This window comes from Leptosomus discolor, chromosome 5 (genome assembly GCF_034619465.1).
Source record: "Leptosomus discolor isolate bLepDis1 chromosome 5, bLepDis1.hap2, whole genome shotgun sequence".
Classification (NCBI taxonomy): Eukaryota; Metazoa; Chordata; class Aves; order Leptosomiformes; family Leptosomidae; genus Leptosomus; species Leptosomus discolor.
Window position 1 is genome coordinate 57,758,886 of NC_141395.1, and position 21,127 is coordinate 57,780,012.

The 21,127-nt window shown below is 37.0% G+C and overlaps 1 protein-coding gene across 7 annotated transcripts in view; it reads left to right on the plus strand.

Annotated features, from left to right (window-relative positions):
* Nucleotides 1-21,127, plus strand: part of MTDH (metadherin) — a 34,821-nt gene that overhangs the window by 8,718 nt on the left and 4,976 nt on the right. Inside the window, exons 3-11 of one of the 7 annotated variants that reach the window (XM_086465016.1) lie at nucleotides 2,355-2,436; nucleotides 2,880-3,059; nucleotides 4,534-4,602; nucleotides 7,144-7,392; nucleotides 9,594-9,680; nucleotides 11,679-11,777; nucleotides 14,070-14,194; nucleotides 14,740-14,859; nucleotides 17,326-17,463. In XM_086465016.1, coding sequence (XP_086321142.1) covers nucleotides 2,355-2,436; nucleotides 2,880-3,059; nucleotides 4,534-4,602; nucleotides 7,144-7,392; nucleotides 9,594-9,680; nucleotides 11,679-11,777; nucleotides 14,070-14,194; nucleotides 14,740-14,859; nucleotides 17,326-17,463 — 1,149 coding nt within the window. The remainder of the gene's footprint in view (nucleotides 1-2,354; nucleotides 2,437-2,879; nucleotides 3,060-4,533; nucleotides 4,603-7,143; nucleotides 7,393-9,593; nucleotides 9,681-11,678; nucleotides 11,778-14,069; nucleotides 14,195-14,739; nucleotides 14,860-17,325; nucleotides 17,464-21,127) is intronic. The other 6 variants (XM_086465015.1, XM_086465018.1, XM_086465017.1 and 3 more) reach the window with 6 other exon arrangements.

The window sequence follows — 21,127 nt, forward strand, 5'->3', positions numbered from 1 at the left end:
AGTTAGCATGAGGAGACTGCATCTAAGAAGTGACTGTGGATGAGATTGCAGGATGTTAAAACTTTATCGCCTGTTCTGTTTGCAAACACACAACCGACTTGAATACTAGGAATAAACAGACCATTAGGGATGAGGAAGAAACGTTTATTTTTGTTTTGTTCTTGCATGGGGGGACAGTGCATCTTAGACTTAAGAAATTTTGGCAGGCCTGCTGAGTTCCTCATGTGCTCTTTGGCTGGTGGCAGAGCCAACACTGGCAGCTTTCTATGTTGCAGAAGGTGACACTTTGAATGAATAGGCTTCTGCAAAATGACAAGCTAGCTTACTCGGTAACCTTTAACATCTCTTGCTGTTTCAGTCAGTTTGTTACTGAGATAGTGACTGTTACAGCACTAAGTTTGACAAGTCGTGAGTATCTAAGGTAACTAATGCTGGTTCTCGTTTCTCAGATTGGGTTCTAGTAATTCAGGTTAGGAAAGTGTATTTTCAAGATTTGAATTCTTTTTTAAAACTGTTGGTAACAAACTTATTTTTAAAACTGCTAAACTTTGTTTTCATGAGACATGTAAAATCTGATGTCGATACCTCTGTAGGAGCTATTCATTTAAGAAACTGGAGTTATAGTGTGGAGGAGCTGCTGTCTGGGAGACTTAGGAAGTCATTTCAGGTGTTCTCTTAGAGCCAAAGGATTGCTGAGTAGTTACGGCTTTGTGGGTGAGAGTTTCTAAGACCTCAACTCCCATTCTCAGTGTAGCTGAAAATGGGAGATGTAGGTACAAACTTACTAATCTTTCCTCTGCTTGAGCTCCAAGAAACAATTCATAACTGTTTTTCACTTTCCTTTTTAATTCTTTCCTTAGAAGGTGCTCTGGCAAATAATTTGGCTCATTCGCATTGTTAGAACTAACTCTTCTCAGGTTGCTTTTGAACCTGGCCCTTCTCTTTTAGAGACTTTTCAGAAGTTAGGTAGCTGGTGTGTAGGTAAAGGTAGACTACTGAGCAAACATGTGAGATAATTCAGTTTGGGTGCATCTGTCTTGTGGGTCCTGTAGTGCAGTAAGCTGTGTGTTAACACTTCGGGAACTGACTTGAGCAGTTATAGGTGTGTTGGCACAGCGCTGTATATAAGCAGTGAAATTTTTATTATCTCTGGTGCTGCACTAACAAGCTATACTGCTTTTGGTACCTATATTGAAGCTGCATGATCCTTTTCGGACATGCTAACGCAAAGGCATGTGAACCACGTGTCATTGCAGGTCCATGGGGTGTCTGCTGCAGCTGTGGTGATAATTTAGCTGTTACCAATTCTGAGTTCTGGAGACTCTTTACTCTTCTTGGACAAGAAGACTGTATAGTTTGAACTCAGATATGAAGCTGGCAATTACTAGTCTTACTCTGGCAGAAGCATGTATTCCAGAAAGATGTCCAGCATTCTTAGAATATCCTTATTCAAATACTTCAGGGACAGTGAATCAGTGAGTAGTTACTCTTAAAACGTTTGAGTGGATAACTGTCTCTCTTTTAAAAGTCTCTTTTTTTCATTCACGTTTATCTGGTAGTTCTTACAGCTCTTTTAAGTTGGGAAGCTTTCTAGTACTGTATTTTCTTTCTAAGTAGGTATTCAAGTCAATTTCCCATCACTTTAGCTTATCAAAAGATTAAACTCCAAGGCTTTCTGCATATACTCTCTCTGGGACATTTTTAATCTTTTTTTCCCTCAATATTATCTTTTTAACACTTTCTATTGCTACATGTTGCACCAGAACTGCTTGCAGAAGTAGTCATCTCTGTTCCTCTTTGTGTATCTCTGCTTGTATAGCTGAGAAGCCATAACCGGTGAAACCTCGGAAGAAAACCCTGTATATCTATTGTATGGACTCTAATCACCGTTCCTGTTTTGAAGTAATTTTCCAAGCTGGAATTGTCTTACCCACTTTTTTTAAAAGAGTCACTAGCATTATTTATTGCTCCATGTGTAACTTTCGTTTTGTGCAGAAGCAAGTATAATTTTCCCAGAGCAGGATCTGCCTTGCCAAAGAGTTCCATACTGCTCTGTGACCGTGATGCCATCAGCACAGTTTCTTCCACCGGGCTTTGTGCTCTGCAGCATAAGTAATCGTGCCCCCCACCTGCCATTTCTGTACTGCATAAGACTATTGAAGTAACATGAAAGACTTTACTTATGTTTAGCGATGAGTATTGTTTAGTACTCCTTGCAAAGGACTGTCCATACTGAGCATTGTTCAGAAAAATCTGTTTCAAATTTACTCCTGTATTTCAGTGTGGGGGCAACTCTAAATCACTATAAGTGATCACTAAGTAATTATTAAGATGATGTTTTATTTTTATTCTAGTCAAAGAAAAAGAAGAAATCAAAGGGAGATGCTAAAACAGTTCAGGATATGTCACGTCTAGATGGAAAGGAAGTTGATGAAGGTACTGAACACTTTTGGCTTAGGCACTGTTTGATTTTCTTGTTTGTGCTTCATAAGGAAACATAAGAAACTAATTTTGTCTAACTCCATAGGTGCATATCATATCTGGAAATCTGATCTTTGAAACAACAATATTTAATAATTTCAACAAACTTTTTTTTTTAAGTTAAACTTACAAAAACTGAGAAAAGTCGTGAATAATAGGGCCTTCATGTTGTTCATGTCTTGCTCTGTGAAGAAAATTATTATCGCATTGCATCCAGAAAAACTTACCTTTGGCCAATTGTTCATATTTTCAAACTAATGTTGAAGTTGACTGCTGTGTCTGTGATTTTGAAACTGAACCTGTACTTGGACTTCAGCTTCTTATGAAACAAGCTGAAGCTCTTTCCTTTTTGCTCTCTGACTTACTTAGTGATGTTTTCATTTGGGGCGATGTTTTAGGAACCTGGGAAACAAAAATCAGTAACAGAGAGAAGCGACAGCAGCGTAAGCGAGACAAGGTGATGACTGATGGTGGCTCAGGAGAATCAAATCTCCAAGGGGTGGAAAATACAGTTACTGTATCCATTGAACAACTGATGCCCACACCATCACTTCCGGTTGGCCTGAGAAAAAATAAAGGTATGATGGTCGATAGGTCTGTGAACATGTTCTAGAAGGATAACTTTCCTTGAATGCTTTAGCAGTGGCTCTGTTTTGGATGTATGATAACTATATTTGAAGGTGTAACTCTTGAGGAGATTATTTCAGGCTGTGTAAAGATACTTTCATTGTGCAAAACTCCCCCTTTTTTTGAGCCACACTTTTGGGGAAGCTCAGGAGAGAATGTTGTGGAGTGAGCGGCAGAGATGCTGGCCTCCACGCTGGTGCTCTGTCAGTAGCTGCACAGCTGCACAGGCATATGTCCCCATTCCTTCACTTGTGCTCTGCTGACTCTGCCTCTTACGTTTCTGGAAGCTTCAGAGGCACCCTCAGCACTGCTGCAGGCAGCACCAACTCCTTAACTTTTTGGAAGCTTGCTTATGGGAAGGCTTTCCAACATAGATTTAGTAGTACCTCTACAAAAGCTGTTTGTAGTGGTGGGGCACATCGGGCTGAGGTTTAGTAATTGATTATTGCAGCTAAGGATTCAATATGGAAATGTAGGCTTAGCTTCTGTGGCTGCTGCTGTTTCAGAAAAAAATTGCATGGGCTGGTTTAAACTGTGTGTAGGCACAGGAATGTGTATTTGGCTGCAACTGAGAGACAGTTTAAGAAGCTGAAAGAATCTGAAGACACAAGCAGTTTGGCTTTCTAACATACTTTTAACCTACCGATACATTTGGTGCTTTAATTAGATGAAACTTCATGTTCTAGCAAAGAGACAAAGAGACTGAGCCTAGCGACTGTCTGGTATTTTTTAACAACTCATTGAAATTTGTATGCCTTACATGGTATTTTTATTAACACTTGTTTGCATCTTCACTGAGTGCATGATTCTTGTCCTTGAGGACTAGATCAATTGTTTTCTGTTTATGTTTTTTTTCTGTCCATTTACACACAAACAGCTGCAAGAAATGGTAATTCCAACTGTCCGTATATTCTGTGCCTAGCCATAACGACTGTAACCTCTCTAGCCAGAGTCCTTTATGCATCATATGTTCTTATGTATTGCCTTGTACCAGACTAAAAAGAACTCAGCTGTATCTAGTGTTTTCATGGTAAGGCAGAAATTAGAAATAGCTATGTATTTCTGAAATACTTAGAGCTGTCCTTTGCTTGAAAATGACAGCCTGTGACTTTAGATTTCTGCTGCATTCTTGGGGAAACTAGCTAGAGTTCTTTGAAGTCTGTGGTTACTTGGTTTATAGACCCTAAATCAGTTTTGAATTCATTCCATCTGCAAAATAAACACAAATAATAAAAAAATAGAGCGTTTTAATTTTATTCTGAAGCTTTCTGGAAATGTCTTAATTTACTTTTGAGGTATTGATGTTGGTTTTGTTCCGTTTTTTTCTTAAAATATCAGTAACGGATACTGTTGTAGAGGATTTTTACAGTTGTTGCTATTTGACAAAACTTACTCTAGCCCTCTTTCCTCCTACTATTTAATCAGGTGATGCACTTCTGAATGCGCAGGTTAGCAGCTCTAAACCTGCCAAGGGGGAATCATCAATTCCACAAGGTAAAAGGCTTTCATTATTAGGTGTCCTAAGTAACTAGAAAAGTGTTTTACAGAAGTGAAAGCATGAGTTGTTGGTGCAGGATTTTGTGCAGTTACTGATCTGGAACTTTATTATGCATCTGGCTTTTTTGGCTATGTAAATGTTATACTTCTAAGTTGCAGTTACTTTTTAACAGGTTGAAAATAGTCTCTGTTACATGTAGAAAAAGGATTCAGTATCTAGAATTTGCAGACAGATTACCTATTATACGAATTGTTACTTACAGAACAGTAAAGCTTATTCTCAAGCTCCACTTAAAAATCCTTTGCACTAGCTTTTCAAACTTTTTTTTGTGTTAATGAATTGATTATTTGCTCAAAGAAAAATTTGATACAGATAACTTCAAAGACCTCAGAGATACCAGTCCCGATTATTGCAAAGTTTGCACTTGTTTCCGATTGTATACGCGAGTTACTCATTTCTTTACATACTCCTTTGAGACGCATACTTTGAATACATTCATTTTGAAAGTACTTAAATATAAAAGTATGTTTATAAATAAATATATATATCATTGTCATACATGTAATTTTTAAAATACTTGGCTATTTTTAGACTGTAATCTGCTAGTGAATCTTAGCAGTTTTCTAATAAGACATACTGCTATAGTAATACTTGAAGTGAATTAGTTTTGCGTAATGAAATAAAAGTGGTTCTTTCTTACTCATAACCAACACTAGTGGTTGTGCTTTAACGAAAAGTAGTTAATGTAATTAAGCAAGTCAACAAATGAGTTAAGAGCACCCAGATCCAGAAAGTAAATAGCTTTCTGCTAGTTTTTGAGGGCTTTACTTCACGTGCAAACTTCCTTCACCATAGCACAGAAGGAAGGAGCGATCGTCTTCAAGATGCATAAAGGGAGGGTAGGAGGCAATGATCAAGTGAGGGAAATTCTGACTGGCCATGAAGAAGAAAGCTCTTCATAAGATTGCCTAGAGATGCTTTGAACTATCAGCCTTTATGATTTCTAGAACTTGAATGATGTGCTATAATTTTGCAGTCAGCTGTGCTTTGAGCAGAAGGTGGAATTAGTTGACTTCGAGAGATCCCTTTCAAGCTTAAGTTTTCTGTGATTCTGTGAAAACTTGCTGGTCATATAGAAGGTAAAAGTTTGTGACAGGAGAGTAGTATGATAAACACAGAATTATCGAGCTACTGCTTCAGGGCTTCACCTGTCTTTTTGCAAGGTTGCGAAAGAGTTTTTCTGCCAGCTACAGTTTGGTTTCTGTCTTTTTGGTATTTTTGATGTTGCTCTCCCCTAAGATGTCATATTACCCTTAGAGGATGTTGACTGACAACAATGATGTTAGTGCTGTGAAGACAGGGCAGTGATTTTACGTATAGCAATGGTGACCTTGCAGATGTCTGTTTGGAAGTGATTTTTCTGAGAAAATCTAGGCATATCTCACCTAATCAATTCCTTGCTAGTGAGGCCGCCTTGAATTTGGTATGTTCGTGCTGCCTGAGCTATGAGTTCGTTTGAGGAGTGAAATATTTCGTCTGTAGCTTTGGTTGTCACGTGATATTGACTGACTTGTGCATCAGGTTTTGGCTGACTGTTTTAAGTGTTACAGTTGCAATATGCAGACATTTCTTAAATTATTTTAAACCAGCAGTTTTTATCGTTTACACTGCATATAAAAAGAGAGAGAGAGGATTTGATATACAGAGCCCTTTTTGAGAAAGGTTTGTGATATATAGGAGGTCAGGCTAGGTGCAGCAGATGACCATCAGCCTTTGTTTTATAGGGACATAAAAAAGTTTTATAATGATCTTTATGGCTCAGTATACTACAGACTCCTCTCAAAGTATATATTAAACTTGCTATGGCTAGTAATTTCTCATCAGGGCAGACTCTTGCAGTCTTCTGGTCTTTTATTTTAATGTAATGTAAAATATATTGCTTATAACTTGTTTTGAGAGTATTACCATGATCTTTTCCTATAACCTTGATGGACACTATGGTCAATGTGATAGCTATGCTCTTTGTAAATCATGTGTAGTGTTTGGGAAGCATTTCCTAATCCTTGGTCATTTGTTCTACTTCCTGCTTGGAGAACTGCTATATGCAGTTATCAAACAGAAGTTATTTTCCATTTAGTGCATGGAGTTTTTGACAAATCATCACCATTCGCTGTAAGAGAAATTACCTGGCAGTGTTGGAATCACCCTCTTTTTTTTTTTTTTTTTTTTAACCTGGAGGCACTGGTTCACCAAGATGTCAGCCCTGTAAAGAAATGGATGCAGGAAGGAGAGTGCAGTTTATTGCTGTTTTTCCCTCACTCTTCAAGTTAGTAGACAGATGGTGCATATCATCTGAACTGGAAAATCAGCTGAGACAGAGCAGCAGCTCTTCTCTATCACACTGGTGTAGCAAAGCTGCTGTTCATTTGTACCTTCTTTTTTTTTTTATTTTATAAGTGTATATGCATGTAAGTAACATTTTAATTCTTCATCCAGTTCTTATTTTAAGTAATGCTTTCGTTATGCTTGTATTCAAGTTTCTCCAGGATTGAATGAAAGCCATACAGTAAATGGAGGAAGCTGGAATGAGAAATCTGTAAAGATCTCACAGATTGGTGTAGGGGAGGAGAAATGGACATCTGTTCCTTCAACTGCAGCTGGGAAAAGGAAGACTGAGACATCGGCTTGGGGCCAGGACACTGGAGATGCTAATGGAAATGGAAAGGACTGGGGTGTAACCCTGGTGGGCAGGCCCTGGAAAGACCGTTCTTTGTTCAATCCTATTGGTAAGCTATTCAAAGGAAAACTTGCTTCACTTAGGGATTTTTACATAAGTATGTTTTTAGTAGTGAATAGCTTAAATAGCTTTATGTTTGTACATTAAAAAAAATCTTGGAGTGGTCTAATGAAACGTGAACTAAGCAGTTTCTGTTTCTTGCAAGTTCTGATGGCTTAACATCTGTGTTGCTGTTTACATTTAACTGCGTTTTTGGAGATTATCTGAAATAAAATTATTTCTGTGAAGGAATTAAATTTTTAATATTACTTAAAATTCTGCAAGTGATGACTAAGTTGTTTTGAAGTGTAACTTCTTTTTTTTAATAAGCATCTTAAAACACGGGTCATAAGTCTATTTTGTTGATCCAACGTGATCCAATCAACTATGTTTTTGGCAGATGTTTGTTTAGGCCCCAGGCATAAAGATTGTTCAGCTCTCGTGACATTTAGTGTTACTCTGGTTTTCTCATTGACCTTGTTTTTAGTCTTGTCCGGTACAATTTTTTGCCTTAATCACTTGCACTGTCCATAGTAATAATAATAAAGAAGAGAATTCTTCATTTCTCTCTGGGCAACAATCGTCAACTTAGTACATGCTGTAATATGGTCCTTCCCACTGTTCAGTCAGAGTGATAGTAGTCTCTTCTGGAAAGCAGTGTGCCTCTGTACTCCTCAGCAGTGTTACTTTAGTCTAGACCTCTTCTGTTTGTCTTGCCTATCTTGAACTGTGGTTCCTGAGGCGGAACCTGCTATACCATTGGAAGCTTTGCTATTGCCAAGTAGAGGCAAAGAGCTTTTTCCATGTTCCAGTTAGCTGTGTTGTGCTGTATATTCTGATAAGGTAGTTCTTAGTGACTGTGACCAGCTTGTTGTTGGGTTTGTTACTGAGAATACATCGTGCCTGACCAGACTCATTTACTTCTGGTAAAATGACAAATTTTGTGGATCAGGGAAGAGCAGTGTGTGTCTTTCATGATGACTTTAGTAATGCTTTCAACACTGTCTCTCTCGGTATTATTGTATCCAAGTTAGGATGATTGAAAAACTGGGCAGGCTCAAAGGTAGTGGTTAGTGAGTCATATTCTACATGGAGGCTGATAACAAGGGGGATAATACTGCAGGGCTCTGTACTTAGAGCTGTGCTGTTTATCATCTTTATAAATGACCTGGAGGAGGCAACAGAATGTCTTTCACATCAGATTCCCAATTTGCACAGACTTGAGTGGGGAGGGGGGAACCAGTTGATACAGTCCAGATCAGGGATGCCATCCAGAGGGACCTAAACCAGCTGGAGGAATGGGCCAACAGGAACCTGCTGAAGTTCAAGGACAAATACGAAGTGCTGCACCAGGGTAGGAAGCACCCTGGCGGGGGACTGACTGTCTGGAGAGCAGCTCTGTGGATAAGGGGTCCTGGTGAATGCCAGGCTGGATGTGAGCCAGTCATAGGCCGCAGGAGCAAAGGACACAAAGTATTCTGGGCTGTATTAACAGGAGTCAGTAGATTGGGAATAGCGATTATCCCCTTCTTGGACCACATCTGGAGTACTTTGTCCAGTTTTGAGCACCCACCCCCTCAGTTAAATAAGTGTGACTAGACAAAAGCTACTAGTAGTTTTTATTTAGAATCACATTTTAACAAGGTCTTTTAACACATTAGTGTCACTGATTATTTCTGCTTATTTTCTACCTTACACTTAACAGTCAAGTATATCTTGATTTTTTTAAGCAGTAGCTCCTATTTGTCCAAAATTATTCTGAACTCAGCTCTGTTTTTTTATGTACATACTCTGTTCTATATATACAATTTGCTTTCACAAAGTTTCATCTACGAAGTTAATAAATATGCTTTTCTATCACTTAGATGATAGCTGTAATGGGAATCAAAAGTATGGGGCTCAAAACACAATTTACTTCTACTTTCTAAGAAGTTTACATGTACAAAAGGCTGTAGAGGAAAGAAGATCTTAGCTTGAAAATTGTTTCAAGCTGGGTGTTCGTAGAATCACTTCTCTATCAGAGCTGATTGTCTGATGTAATAAGCAAAATAATGCCCTCAGTTGTATAAAATGTTACCATGGCTGGGATGTCCACTGTTTTTCTGACCCTATTCATAATTAAATAGCTAACTTTTTCAACATAGCCAGCAGTGGGAAGTTTTTTGTTTGGTTGGGTTTTTTTACTTTTTCTTTTTTTCCTTCCCCCCACAGCTGCTTGGAATGTGGATGCAAGGATTAATACCTCTGAACAGAATTCTACTTCTTTCTCTTCATTTGGATTAACTCCTGGAGTTTCTGGTATGTATGCACTTCGAAAGATTTTTCCACTCTTTTCTACTCCACCAGATGGAAATAAAATTTGCCGAGTGTTATTAATATGCATCTTTCTCATTGTTCTTTGACAATAGTACTGGTTACTAGGAACAGGTGGAAGATATGTTTTATGAAAACCTGGAAAGCTTTTTTTGTTATGCTGAAATTATGCAGTAAAGTAACTTTTAAATTGATAATCAAAAGCTAGATCAGTAAGAAGGTGATGTTTCACATTTGGTGTTCCTGTATGTATGTTGAGTCTAAATAATGAGTATAAGAGATTGCTCAGTATTGTTATGTCTCGAGCTGGAGATCTGAAGGTTGGTTTCTAGGAAAGTCTATTTACCCTGATCTTCTGGGAGATTTGCTATTTGATGGTTGGGTTTTTTCCTTTCAAGGAGCTGAAGCGCCACTTTCCAAATATGTTCCATAGGCAGGATTTGAATTCTTGAGTCTTTCTTCTGTATGATGGGTGGGAAAGCTGAGCTCAGGGGTTTTCTTGTTTTGAAGGGTGAAATTGCTATAGAGTGCAAACCTGGCTTCATAACAAATCTTGCGTGTTAAACTACTGACATAAATCCTACAGTGATTTATTATACAATAAAGGGTTCACATGTCGAGTTTTCTGCTCTTGCTTGCCTACTCCAGTTATCTAATGAGCTTGGCATGGCTATTTTGTTTTAGGAAGTAGCTGGCCAAGTGCTTATGCACTTAGGCCTTGTTTACTTGTATTGCAGTTTACAGTCTTTTAATTGTGGAACTCGCGCTCAGCGTCCTACAGCTCACGAGTGCTTTATTCTCTGTACACATGTATCTGAGGCAGGGTAACAAGCTATAAATGCCAAGGTCTAATTTATCAGACTTTCCAAAGGACACTTCACTTAATGAAAACTTATGGAAACCTTGTCCTAAAGAAAAAGAAGAAACCAAGTCTTAATTGTACAGAGAGTTTTAATACAAAAACATTTCCCAGGGACCCACTTGAATTCAAGTTCACTCCCTAGGCTAAAACTTCAGAAAGCTTAGTTAACAAAAGTGGGATGACAGGCTGATCTGAGATTCATCTGCAATACCACCATTCCAACCTTAATTGAGAGGAGTGTGAAGACAGTGAAGCATATTCATCATCTTCGATGCGCCTTAGCCAACCATGTTGTAATGCAAAGCAACCACATGAATAAATACTTACTTGTGACTGGCTAGCAAAAAATGAGAACATATCAAGGTTCCTGTTGTCTGAGGTATCTTTTGCAGAGGTGTTTATAAATTAGAGACCCAGGTAGCTATGGTCCTCTTTAAACTTCATTTCAAAAGTAAGTCTCATCGTAAAGCGATATATGAATTTATTTCAGTCTCCCAAGTAAGGTTTTTTGGGTTTATTTTTTTTATAGAATGGTTTCTGTTTGTTGATGCCTTATTTTGCTTAAAATAATGATGTTAGATGTCTAACACTTTCTGTTATCATGACTGGTATTGTCCTTACTGTTGTTTGTCTTGCTGCTTTTATGTTCCTGAAACCTTTTACTTGAAATGAGAATTGGGTTCTTAGTAATGAATAATTTAACTGCTGTATCTGTAATGCAATTGATGAGGTTTCTTTCTGTACTCTTTTTCTCTTAAGCTTCTCCCTGTAAGAGTTCTTAGTGATACAGGGTAATAATTTTGCTACCCATAAAATTTCATTGTATTTTCCAGTTTGAGGAGACTGCTGTAAGCCTTATAGGCAGCTGTTGTTCACCCTTCTTATCTCTTTTTTCCATATTCTTTTCCTGACTTAATTTTGTCTTCCTTCTTCAGTTCCTTTGTTTTCTGAAGATCTCTCGTTTCAAGAGCCTTGTAGTTTTCCTGTCCTGTGCAGTCCATAGAATCAGACTTCTTTTCTGAGCCTTCTGTCTTCCTTTCCTACTTTGATTGGAATTTCTTTCTTTACCTAAGAAAACTCAGGAAGCTTGTTAACTTATAATTTTATTTATTCCCTTTCAGGATCCAACAGTGAGTCAGTTTCTCAGGCTGGTACTTCTGATTTTCAGTGGGATTTAAGTCATGCTCAACCCCCTGTTGATGATGAATGGTCTGGGTTAAGTATGTTCCTCTAAAATATTCATTAACAAAGTTTTGTTAATTACCATTACTTTCAAGTATAGTTACTTATATTAGCTACTTGTACTAGCTAGTTGTGAGCATCTGAAGAAAAACGTGGAATGTTTCAGTTCTGTAAAGCTAATTGACAGTGTGAAGAAAGCAGGAAGAAGTGTTTTGACGAATAGTAATAGAAATTGGCTAATTTGGGGGGGAAATACTTGGATATTGAAACTCAGTAGAGGAGAGCTCATGCATTTTAAAGTAGTTCTGTTTGCTAGAAAGACTTGGTAATCAAAACAGTCTTACTGCAAATGAGAAAAATCTCCTGCAAGTCTGCAAAAGACATGTTTAACGGATTGTATTTGAGTCACAAGAGTATTCTTTTACATATTTGTACCTTGCTGAAAACTTAATGTGTCATAACTCTTGCATTTAGTCTAACTTACTTTATCATTTAGCAAACATTAGGAAATTCTTGTGTGTATGGAAGGATATGCAAGATTTGATTTAATTAATCCAGTTACTTAGGAGTTGTAGTAAAATTGGTGTTTACTCTCCCTTTTCCCCTCCCTGCCAATTTTAAAATCCTCTTGTAATTCCTACGACAGTGTCTCCCTAAACAGGGCTGTAGTATAATAAAGTTACAGCTATTACTAAATATTTTCCAGAGAAACTGTACCTGTGAAGAAAGCTTTCAGGCTTACATTCACCTTTTGAACTGCCTTGTAATTGATAGCTTTACTCAGTCAGATCTAACAATATTTAAGAAAAGTTTAGTGCCCCCCATTAGGTCATTGACCTGAAAAATTGATCAAGTTGACCAGAAAAGCTACCTTGCTTGTTACTTTCCCTCTAAGAACAACTTCTTATTTAGTAACTGCAAAGGTGGAATGCATTGATGCAGTCCTTGATTCCACCAGTTTTGGCATGACTGCTCTGATACTAGGTTATTTTGAAACTTATCTTTTGTCTTTTATCTACCTTGAGGATAAGGGAAACACATTTCAGTCAATCATTTGAAAGTAACTTATTCACATATTTGAGCACAGAACATTTATGGCTGTGGTTTCGTTAATAGAGTAGTTTGGTCATAGATGTCAATTAATTGAAATGTAAACTAATAGAAGTGGGGAAATAATGGAAGTTTAGGCCACTGTGATACACAGGTACACCTTACTGCTTTATCAAGTTCAGGACAAGGAAATTAACTGTATATACAAATAGTACTAATTTTTATTATGAATAAAAAAGAAGAGTTTTTTTCATTTAAGTAACTAGTGAGAGGGCAGTAGATAAACTGTAAAGGGTTGTATTGGACAAGTAGCTGTTTTTAAGTCAGTAGATTTTAAGTGTCCAAAGTAAATGTAATTGAGATATTTTTATATGAAAGCAAGAATCTTTAGATCTCTTAGTGTATTCTTGGTTTCATAATGTTTGCCAGTAAAATTAATTTGGGTTATTACTGCTTTTCATTTTGACTTGATTTTCAAATGTTTAAACTGAATCCCGGTGTAGTTGGCAGACCAAGTTTGCCTCTTCTCCTTCAATTTGGCATAGACTGAGGGTGAGAAATACTTGTGATGATAACATAAATGTGAAACGAAAGATGATCTTTTACAAGGTGTTCTGTTTTAAAATTGGCTTGCTGTAAAGTTTTACTAAGCAGTCTAAGGCTTAGTTCTTCCCTTCAGATATTTTTAATTTTTATATAACTGACCCTTTAAAGCTGTCATTCCTGCGTGACAACATAAATGTGTGCCATCATAAAGGAATGGTAGCAAAATGGAGTAGGGACTTGGAGCTTTAGAAAAAGTAAGGTTGTTAAAAAAAAAAGTCACTGTTACAAGATGACTTTTGGCTCAGTAAGATTTACACTTTCAGATATATCACTTGTAAAGGATTCTTACTAATGCAAGATTGATCAGTGTTACAGTTCGTCCTAATATTTTCACAAACTAGGAAGAAAGTTTAAGATAGAGACCAACTCTTAAATTCGTCCCTCTTTGCAAAGTCTGGAAAAGTATCACAAAACAATTTCATGTGGCTAGCTGCTGCTGTGGCTAGTTTGTAATCCAATTGCTCTGTAGGATAACTAAGTCTTACTCATTGCTTACAAAAGTCTTCCACCCATCATTAAAATCTTTACTTTTTTTCTGAAATACAGGAAATAAATATTTCTATCTTGATAGTAAGAAGTGGTTTTATGCATAGGGTTTTTTTTTTCCTCATTTTTAAACTGTCAAAGAGCATCTGTAAAGAGACGTTCCTGAAAAATCTTTTTAATCTTTGTAGATGGACTTTCTTCCACTGATCCCAGCTCTGACTGGAATGCACCAGCAGAAGAGTGGGGAAACTGGGTAGATGAAGAAAAAGTTGCTTCTGTTCCTCAACCTGAAGAGATATCTGATGTTCAGAAGGTAAAAGGGGATATTTTCTCCTTAGCTCCAAGACTTTGCCCTTACTGCTGCCATTTCTTAGAGTAACTTAAGGGTGATGATAAAAGGTGATCTCCCATCTCTTTTACACTGGTAAGAGTAGCATAATTGTGTTTAATGTGGACACAGAGAAGGAAAATTATGAATGTTGTTACTGAGAAAATGGAAGCTACTTAGCTCTATGTCAGATCTTGCTGTCTCACCAAGGATTAACTTATTGTTAGAGACTGAGAGGATTTAGATCTGTTTTCATAAATACTTAACAGTATTTAATTCTCTGTATGAAAAACAGCATTTCCATGCCACTAGTACATGGTGCTCTATTACCTTTTTCATTTCCAAGTCATGTACCTGTATTACCAAATAACACATAAAGAATGTGGTCTTCCTAAAATGTATTGAACAGAGAAGATTATGTTCATATGTACTTTTATATGCAATTAAATTCCTCATAGCTATTAATTTGTGTTTAGTTTACAGAAGGTACATTTCATTGTCTTTTTAAATGCTTCTGTTCCCATATGAAGGCTTCAGATAATGAAAGAGAAAAAGCAGAGCCAGTTCTTCAGAGTTCTACAAGTGGCAAATCCAAGAAAAAGAAGAAGAAAAAGAAGAAGCAGGGTGAAGAAGCTAACTCCCCTGCACAGGTAAATGAACAAAATCTGGATAGTCTGAGAGGCAATTGCAAGGAGTTCACAAAATCGCCTTATGTTTGTGTATTAGTGTCTCAAGCAGAAACTATTTTGGGGACAGTAACTTCGTAACTTGGTGTGTCTACTATTGTTTCTCAAGAGTTCAAGTATTTAGCTCTAGTTAAATTTACTAGCATTTCCTTTAATTTGGATTATTCTATATTTGACTTGTGAATGCAACATAGTTTTGCTGGGTTTATAGAAAGCCCAAAATATGTGGGAGGTATTTGTCCTGAATTATTTGGTTTTCTATCAAATCAGCATTCTCTACTGTAGGGTTGCCTCCAGGAGGAACTTCCTCTGCATGGAACGCCTTCTCCTCCTGTCCTATGAAAAGGCAGCTGCCTTGGTGGACATAGCTAGCTAGGAGAATGAGAGAAACTGAAGTTTTTTGTTAGGCTGTCTTAAAGTACAATTCTATGATAATATAGTGGTTTCTTGAAGTGCTGTTGTAGCTTGATTTATGTGAAATGATGAGTATCAATGCCTCAAACTCAGTAGGTGGAGCTACTCTGTGAGTCACTTGAATTAGATAATATTTGCAAACTGAGGATGGTTGGTTTTTTCTGTGTTACTTAAATAGCTTTTGAAGAATTATGTTGAAACAGATTTGTGTAAAAATAGTAAAAGCAGATTGCACTTCACTTGGCAATTGAATAGATGAAAACCAAGTTCTTTCCTAATAGGAAAAAGCTTTTAATAGCTCATGCTCAGAATACATCCTGCTTCTGCTTCTAGTGACAGCCATTCGTAATTTACATTCTTTACAAGATGTTAAATGCTCAGTAGAATCTGACTGGGTGAATTGGAGAGGAGGGGGAAAGCATTACTTCAGCCATTCTTGCTTGGGATTTGCTTTTTATGATTACCATGTTTTCAGTGTGAGATTTTATTAAAACAGTTTTAAAAGATTAAATTCCTATTACATGGAATTGTTTTAAAGTTGTCTATGTGGAGGTGGATGCTTGTGCCAATTTGCAGTGTTTCTTTTGAGGCAAATTCAAACTGAGGGTTCTAGGGCTGCAGCTTTTTTGTAATTGAAATCTGTCATGTTTGGGTATCTGCAATGACTCTTAAGTGTAAGTCAAGATAAATAGGTTATGGTTAACAGGTGTTTGCGAATGTCTTGCATGGATCTTAAGGTCAGTGAGTGCATTCTGAATTTTTTTTTCTGTTGCCTGTGAGCTGCCTTTTGAGTTATATATGTCAAATGGAATCCTACTGTCCGTATTAACGTAATCAGATTCATTTATTCTACCCGTTGGTCTCCAGCTGTTCTGATTTTGTTACTTTTTCTTTCAATCCATCCGTCTGAGATCATCAGTTTAAAGATGAGAATTTATCTGTATGAAATTTTTATGGAAAATGGGGGAGTGTTGCTTGAAAGGAGCAGACAGAACTGCTAATAAGTCAGAGATAAGTTATCCTTGTTACAGTAGTTCAGTAATTTAACTTGCCAGTTCTACTTTGAGCTCACTTAAAATTTGTATATTTATCCTCTGAAAATTGAATATATTCATTTAAACATTATCTTTCTCATTGATTATACTTAAGTGTTTACAGTCACATTTATTAACTTCAGCGCCTGTCAAGGCAATAGAAGTTAGTTTGAGCTAGATGTAAGGCAGTATATATTCTTTCCTGTCAAGAATCAACAGACTTAGACTGTGACTGAATTTTCACAAGGTTCCAGGGGAAATAAGTGAAGGGACAATGTTTCAAGAGGTACACCCATCTTAAAACCAGAGGCCTGTGTTCTATTTACTGTTCACCAACACAGGATTCTTCTGGTGCTATAAACAAATACAACTACTCTAATTTGTCATGTAAAATGAAAACTTTCCACCATTAGAGTATTTAAGGGGTAGAGGTTGAGACTCTTGGATACTTTGGATATATATTCAGTTTCTGTACAAAGGGGCTTGTTTTACAGGCATCGTGACAGATTAAATTGGGTTACAAAATTATTACTAAAGCTTAATATAGGATAGGAAAATACACAGGTTAATATGCAGAGCTTGCATTTAAAAATGTTTTACTTCTAACAAAGCACAGAACTGAGAGCAGTCAAGTCTCATTGTGGTATGTTGCAAAGTTTTTAGAGAAACTGAAGTTAAATTTCACAGGAGTGTGAAGTGCAGTTCATTGAGAAATTGGGATTTTTGTTAGCGAAGTGCATGAAGAGTGCTGTTTTCTGGGCTTTATTGGGTTCTGTGGGTATTTTGTATTCTGTTATTCTCTAAATGTTGAGTCTTAGCATAGGCTAATATTAGCCCACTACTTTAATTTTTTTAGATAAGTTTTCTTAGTTATAGAAGCTGATTAAGGCAACAAAACTGATGTGCAGTGAAGAAGAGTCAGAACTTTACTGCAAATACAGGCTCTTTTTTTTTTTTTCCTTCCCACCCCCACCTTTTGTAGGATGCTGAAGAACTGGATAGAGAAGCTGGAGAGGAATTTCGGGAGGATACCTCAAAAGTTCAACCACAGCAGGAAATAGCTTTTTCTCTGAAGACCATAAGTACTAGTGAACCAGCTAAGGTAGGGATACAAAATTTGGTTTATGTTACAATTTCTAATTGGGAAATGCTCAAAGTCCATTGAAACATTAATTTGTATAGGTAAGGTTTCAGTAAGAATGCTGCTTTAGGCTATATGTTTGTGAATATAAAGGCGATTGAGAGGTTGCATTTTAGATATAGGTCAGTTAGGAGTTTTAAAAAGGATGTCTACTCTGAAAAGCAGTGCGTTCTAAGTCAGTAGTCACTTCCATGACTGTCAAGTTGTTTCCTTGTTAGAATATTCAAGCAATAGTTTAAAACTTGGAAATCTGGAAGCCTAAGAACAAATAGGTCTGAGCACAAGACTGCTAGCATATTTTACGGTTTCATTGCAACAGAATGAAGTGTTACTAACATTATATTCTGATATATATGCCTAATATATAGCTTATATATGCTTAATAGACTTAAATGCGGTCTAAATTTGGTTTTTAATGACTGTGCTGAGCTTAACGTAATGACTGAATGAGAAAAGGTTTTATTTGAACCAATTCAGAAACTGTTTGCTTCAGCTCACAGTTGAAACAAATATTCTAGAGAGTACAAGCTCTCTTTAATCTTTCTCTAACCAGCACTTTTTTTAGATACTGTTATCTTACAAGCTTCTCATTTTAGAAGGAAGTAGACTATTTAATATTTTTAGTGGTACGGTTTTGTGTTCCATAAAGAGTGAACAATTCCAATGAGACATCTGAATATCTGTCAGCATACTGAATTGTTCATTTTAATTGCTAAGCTTTGGTTTTATAAAGATAACAAGTCTTAAGATTCAGATGAAATTGTTAGAATGGAATCTTTTGAGAGGCTGCAAGTCACCAACAAAAAAGCACAGAAAGTGTTTGAGAACATGTGCCTTGAAAAGCACATTCACACATACTTTTAGCTTATTCTAAATATCCTACATCGAAGTAGAGCTTTTAGTGTAATTATGTAGTTGAGGTTCAGTTCAACCTTTATTTAAGTGTTAAAGACAAAATCTATTCGTTACCATTATGGTTAGCAACAGCTACCTATTCTATCTGACCAGTGCAAAATTGGGTTTTAAGGGTTTTTTGAAGCTGTATCTGAAGAAGGACATCTGCCTATCTGTGCAAGTGGCTTTTTTCCTGGCAGTGTGTGTTTTTTAAAAAACTTAAGAGCAAATACATCGCTTTGGGTTGCAGGCCGTAGTTGAAAGTGTAGACAGAAAACTCGTATTTGGATTGTGACATCAAGGTGGGTTCTTTGACATCCAGAAAGAGGTGAACTGATGTGTCCCAAAAGGCTAGCTTTTCCTGTTTAGAAATCTAAATTGATTTGAGAAACACTTTTCAGCTGCATGTAGTGATTCTTTTGATCTGCAGTTAGATTTTTCATTTTTTCTCACGAGGTGTCAGCACTGCCAAAATACCAGCCCAGTTCAGTAGACTTTACTCAATTGCTTAGTGTTTAAAACCACACCCAGCTTCCTAGGTGATTGGATGGTGCCAGCTCTGATGTAGACCTACACTGCGCACTATTTTTGGGGGGCTTGAGTGCTCCTGTTCTCTTGAGTCTTAAATTCAGTCTGTTCATATATGTGCCTATGTGTAGCTGTGTTAGTGACAATTCTGTGAAACAGGGCATTCTCTGTATTGAACTTGGTGTGGGGGCAAAGGACAAACAGAAATTACTAACAACATTCTCTGGCAGTTAGACTTGATAAAGGACAATTTATGAATTATTGTAACTGACAATACAGATGGTCTGTCAGCCTTCAGCAAGTCTCCTTGCCATCAGATTTGGCTTCATTGTAATTTCACACATGCAAAGATGCCTTCTGATACTGTTTGACTTGGCTGTTCCAAAAATTTTTAGAAACAGTCTGTGACTGATGTGTCAAATGGATCACTTCAGTTTCCAAGGTAGGTAATCTAGTCTTGAACAAATGTTCCAAAACATGAGAACCAAATATGAGGGGAAAAAAATGGACTACAAATGAGTTATCCAGAATATCCTCATAAAGTCCAAAAACATCTGACTGTTGAACACTTCAGGTATTTATCTGGTGATGATATTTTTCCTGTATTATGCATTGGGCTGTGTGAAAACCTTTGGCGTTTTATCAGCAGGTGTAGGTTATAAATGAAGAGATATCTTTGGAAATCCTTCATTTGTGACAGTTCCCCAAGTCACTACTTCATTAATAAATTGTAGAATTATGCGTATAACTGTTTATGTTATCAGATAGGCTTTATTCATTGTTTCAGGCTCCCTTTCTGAACTGGTTTGTTATCACAGAATATTCTAGTGAAGAACAGTAACCAATTCTTAATGTTTGGTATCATTATGCAATTCCCCTCATCCAAAATTCAAACAGAAGTATGGTAGTTGGAAAAGCGTCCAAATAATGCTGTCTGTAGCTGTATGGTTATATTTGCAGTACCACTGCATGCATTAACATTCAAGTTGGAACATGTTTGTTAGTCAGCCTGAGACAGCTGTGTGCCTTTTAAGTCTTAACTGAGTTGCTTTACCTGCAAGTAGAAAGTGACTGTCCTAACAAAACTCTGACACCAGTGACCTGAATCAATTACCTTGCACAACTGGGAGCTTCAAGTCCTCCTCCTGTTTTAGAGGCCACATCCATTTTGTTAGAGTTCACATATTAATGTAGCTGATGATTGCTAACCATTAGATGGCATTAGAATTGGCTAAGCTTGGAAGTCCTGTAGGATGGGAGTTCACTTTATCAGCGTGGTTGATACTATAAAAAAAAATCAATTCAAGATTACCATGTTTTCAGTAGAATAAGAGAAATATTGCAATTGTAGTTATTAAAACTTGCTACAGTTGACGCGTAAGGACACAGCAGGCTCCTGTTCGTAAAAGGTTAGAGAACTGCTACCCTCTAAATTCATGGGTTGGGTTTTTTTGGTTAAAGCTGTTTAACTTATTGCTCAGTATGATATGATTAAAAAGAAAAGTAAAGAAGTATATCATCTTTTTCTTTTGTATGTTCTGACTAAATGTTTGAGATGCTGACATTACAGGGAGGGAAACACTACTAGCTGGTGACTATAATGTAGGATCTGTGTACATTCACATCAAGGGGTGGGCGTAGGCTTCACTGTTTTATTGTGATGGTTCCAGGTCCTGGCTGTTGTGGCACAACTACAGCAATGATTTTGTAATAACATCCTGAAGTTTGGGGTTTATTACTTGACTGAGGCACTGTTTTTTCTGATACACTATGTTGTTTGAAGCCTTTTGTCTGTAGGTCACCTGCTGGGGGATCACGCGTTTGTGTTCCAACTTCCCTATTGGAATGTCAAAATTGTTTTTTGCATTTTGACTTCTGTTTTACTGTACTTTAATTCCAGTAAGTACTAGGTGGTGGGCTACAGTGACATCTTGGCTGTGTAGTGGGAACCCTCAAAACAGACAAATAATTGGAAAATACTACGAGTATCTTTTACTTGGCAGTTATTTCTAAAGTAGTTTCCACTGAAATACTTTCTGACTGCTCTCACAAACATCTGTTATTCTAATATAAGCATACAGAGTGTTTTGAGCAGTTGATAGGAATGACTGCAAATGCTTTCTAAGTGTTATAAAAGTTTTATTTCAGGTTTTGAGTTGTGTGTTTGGACCTGTCCAGCTTGCCTCTTTGCATTGCAACCAAATGCAAACATGTCACTGTC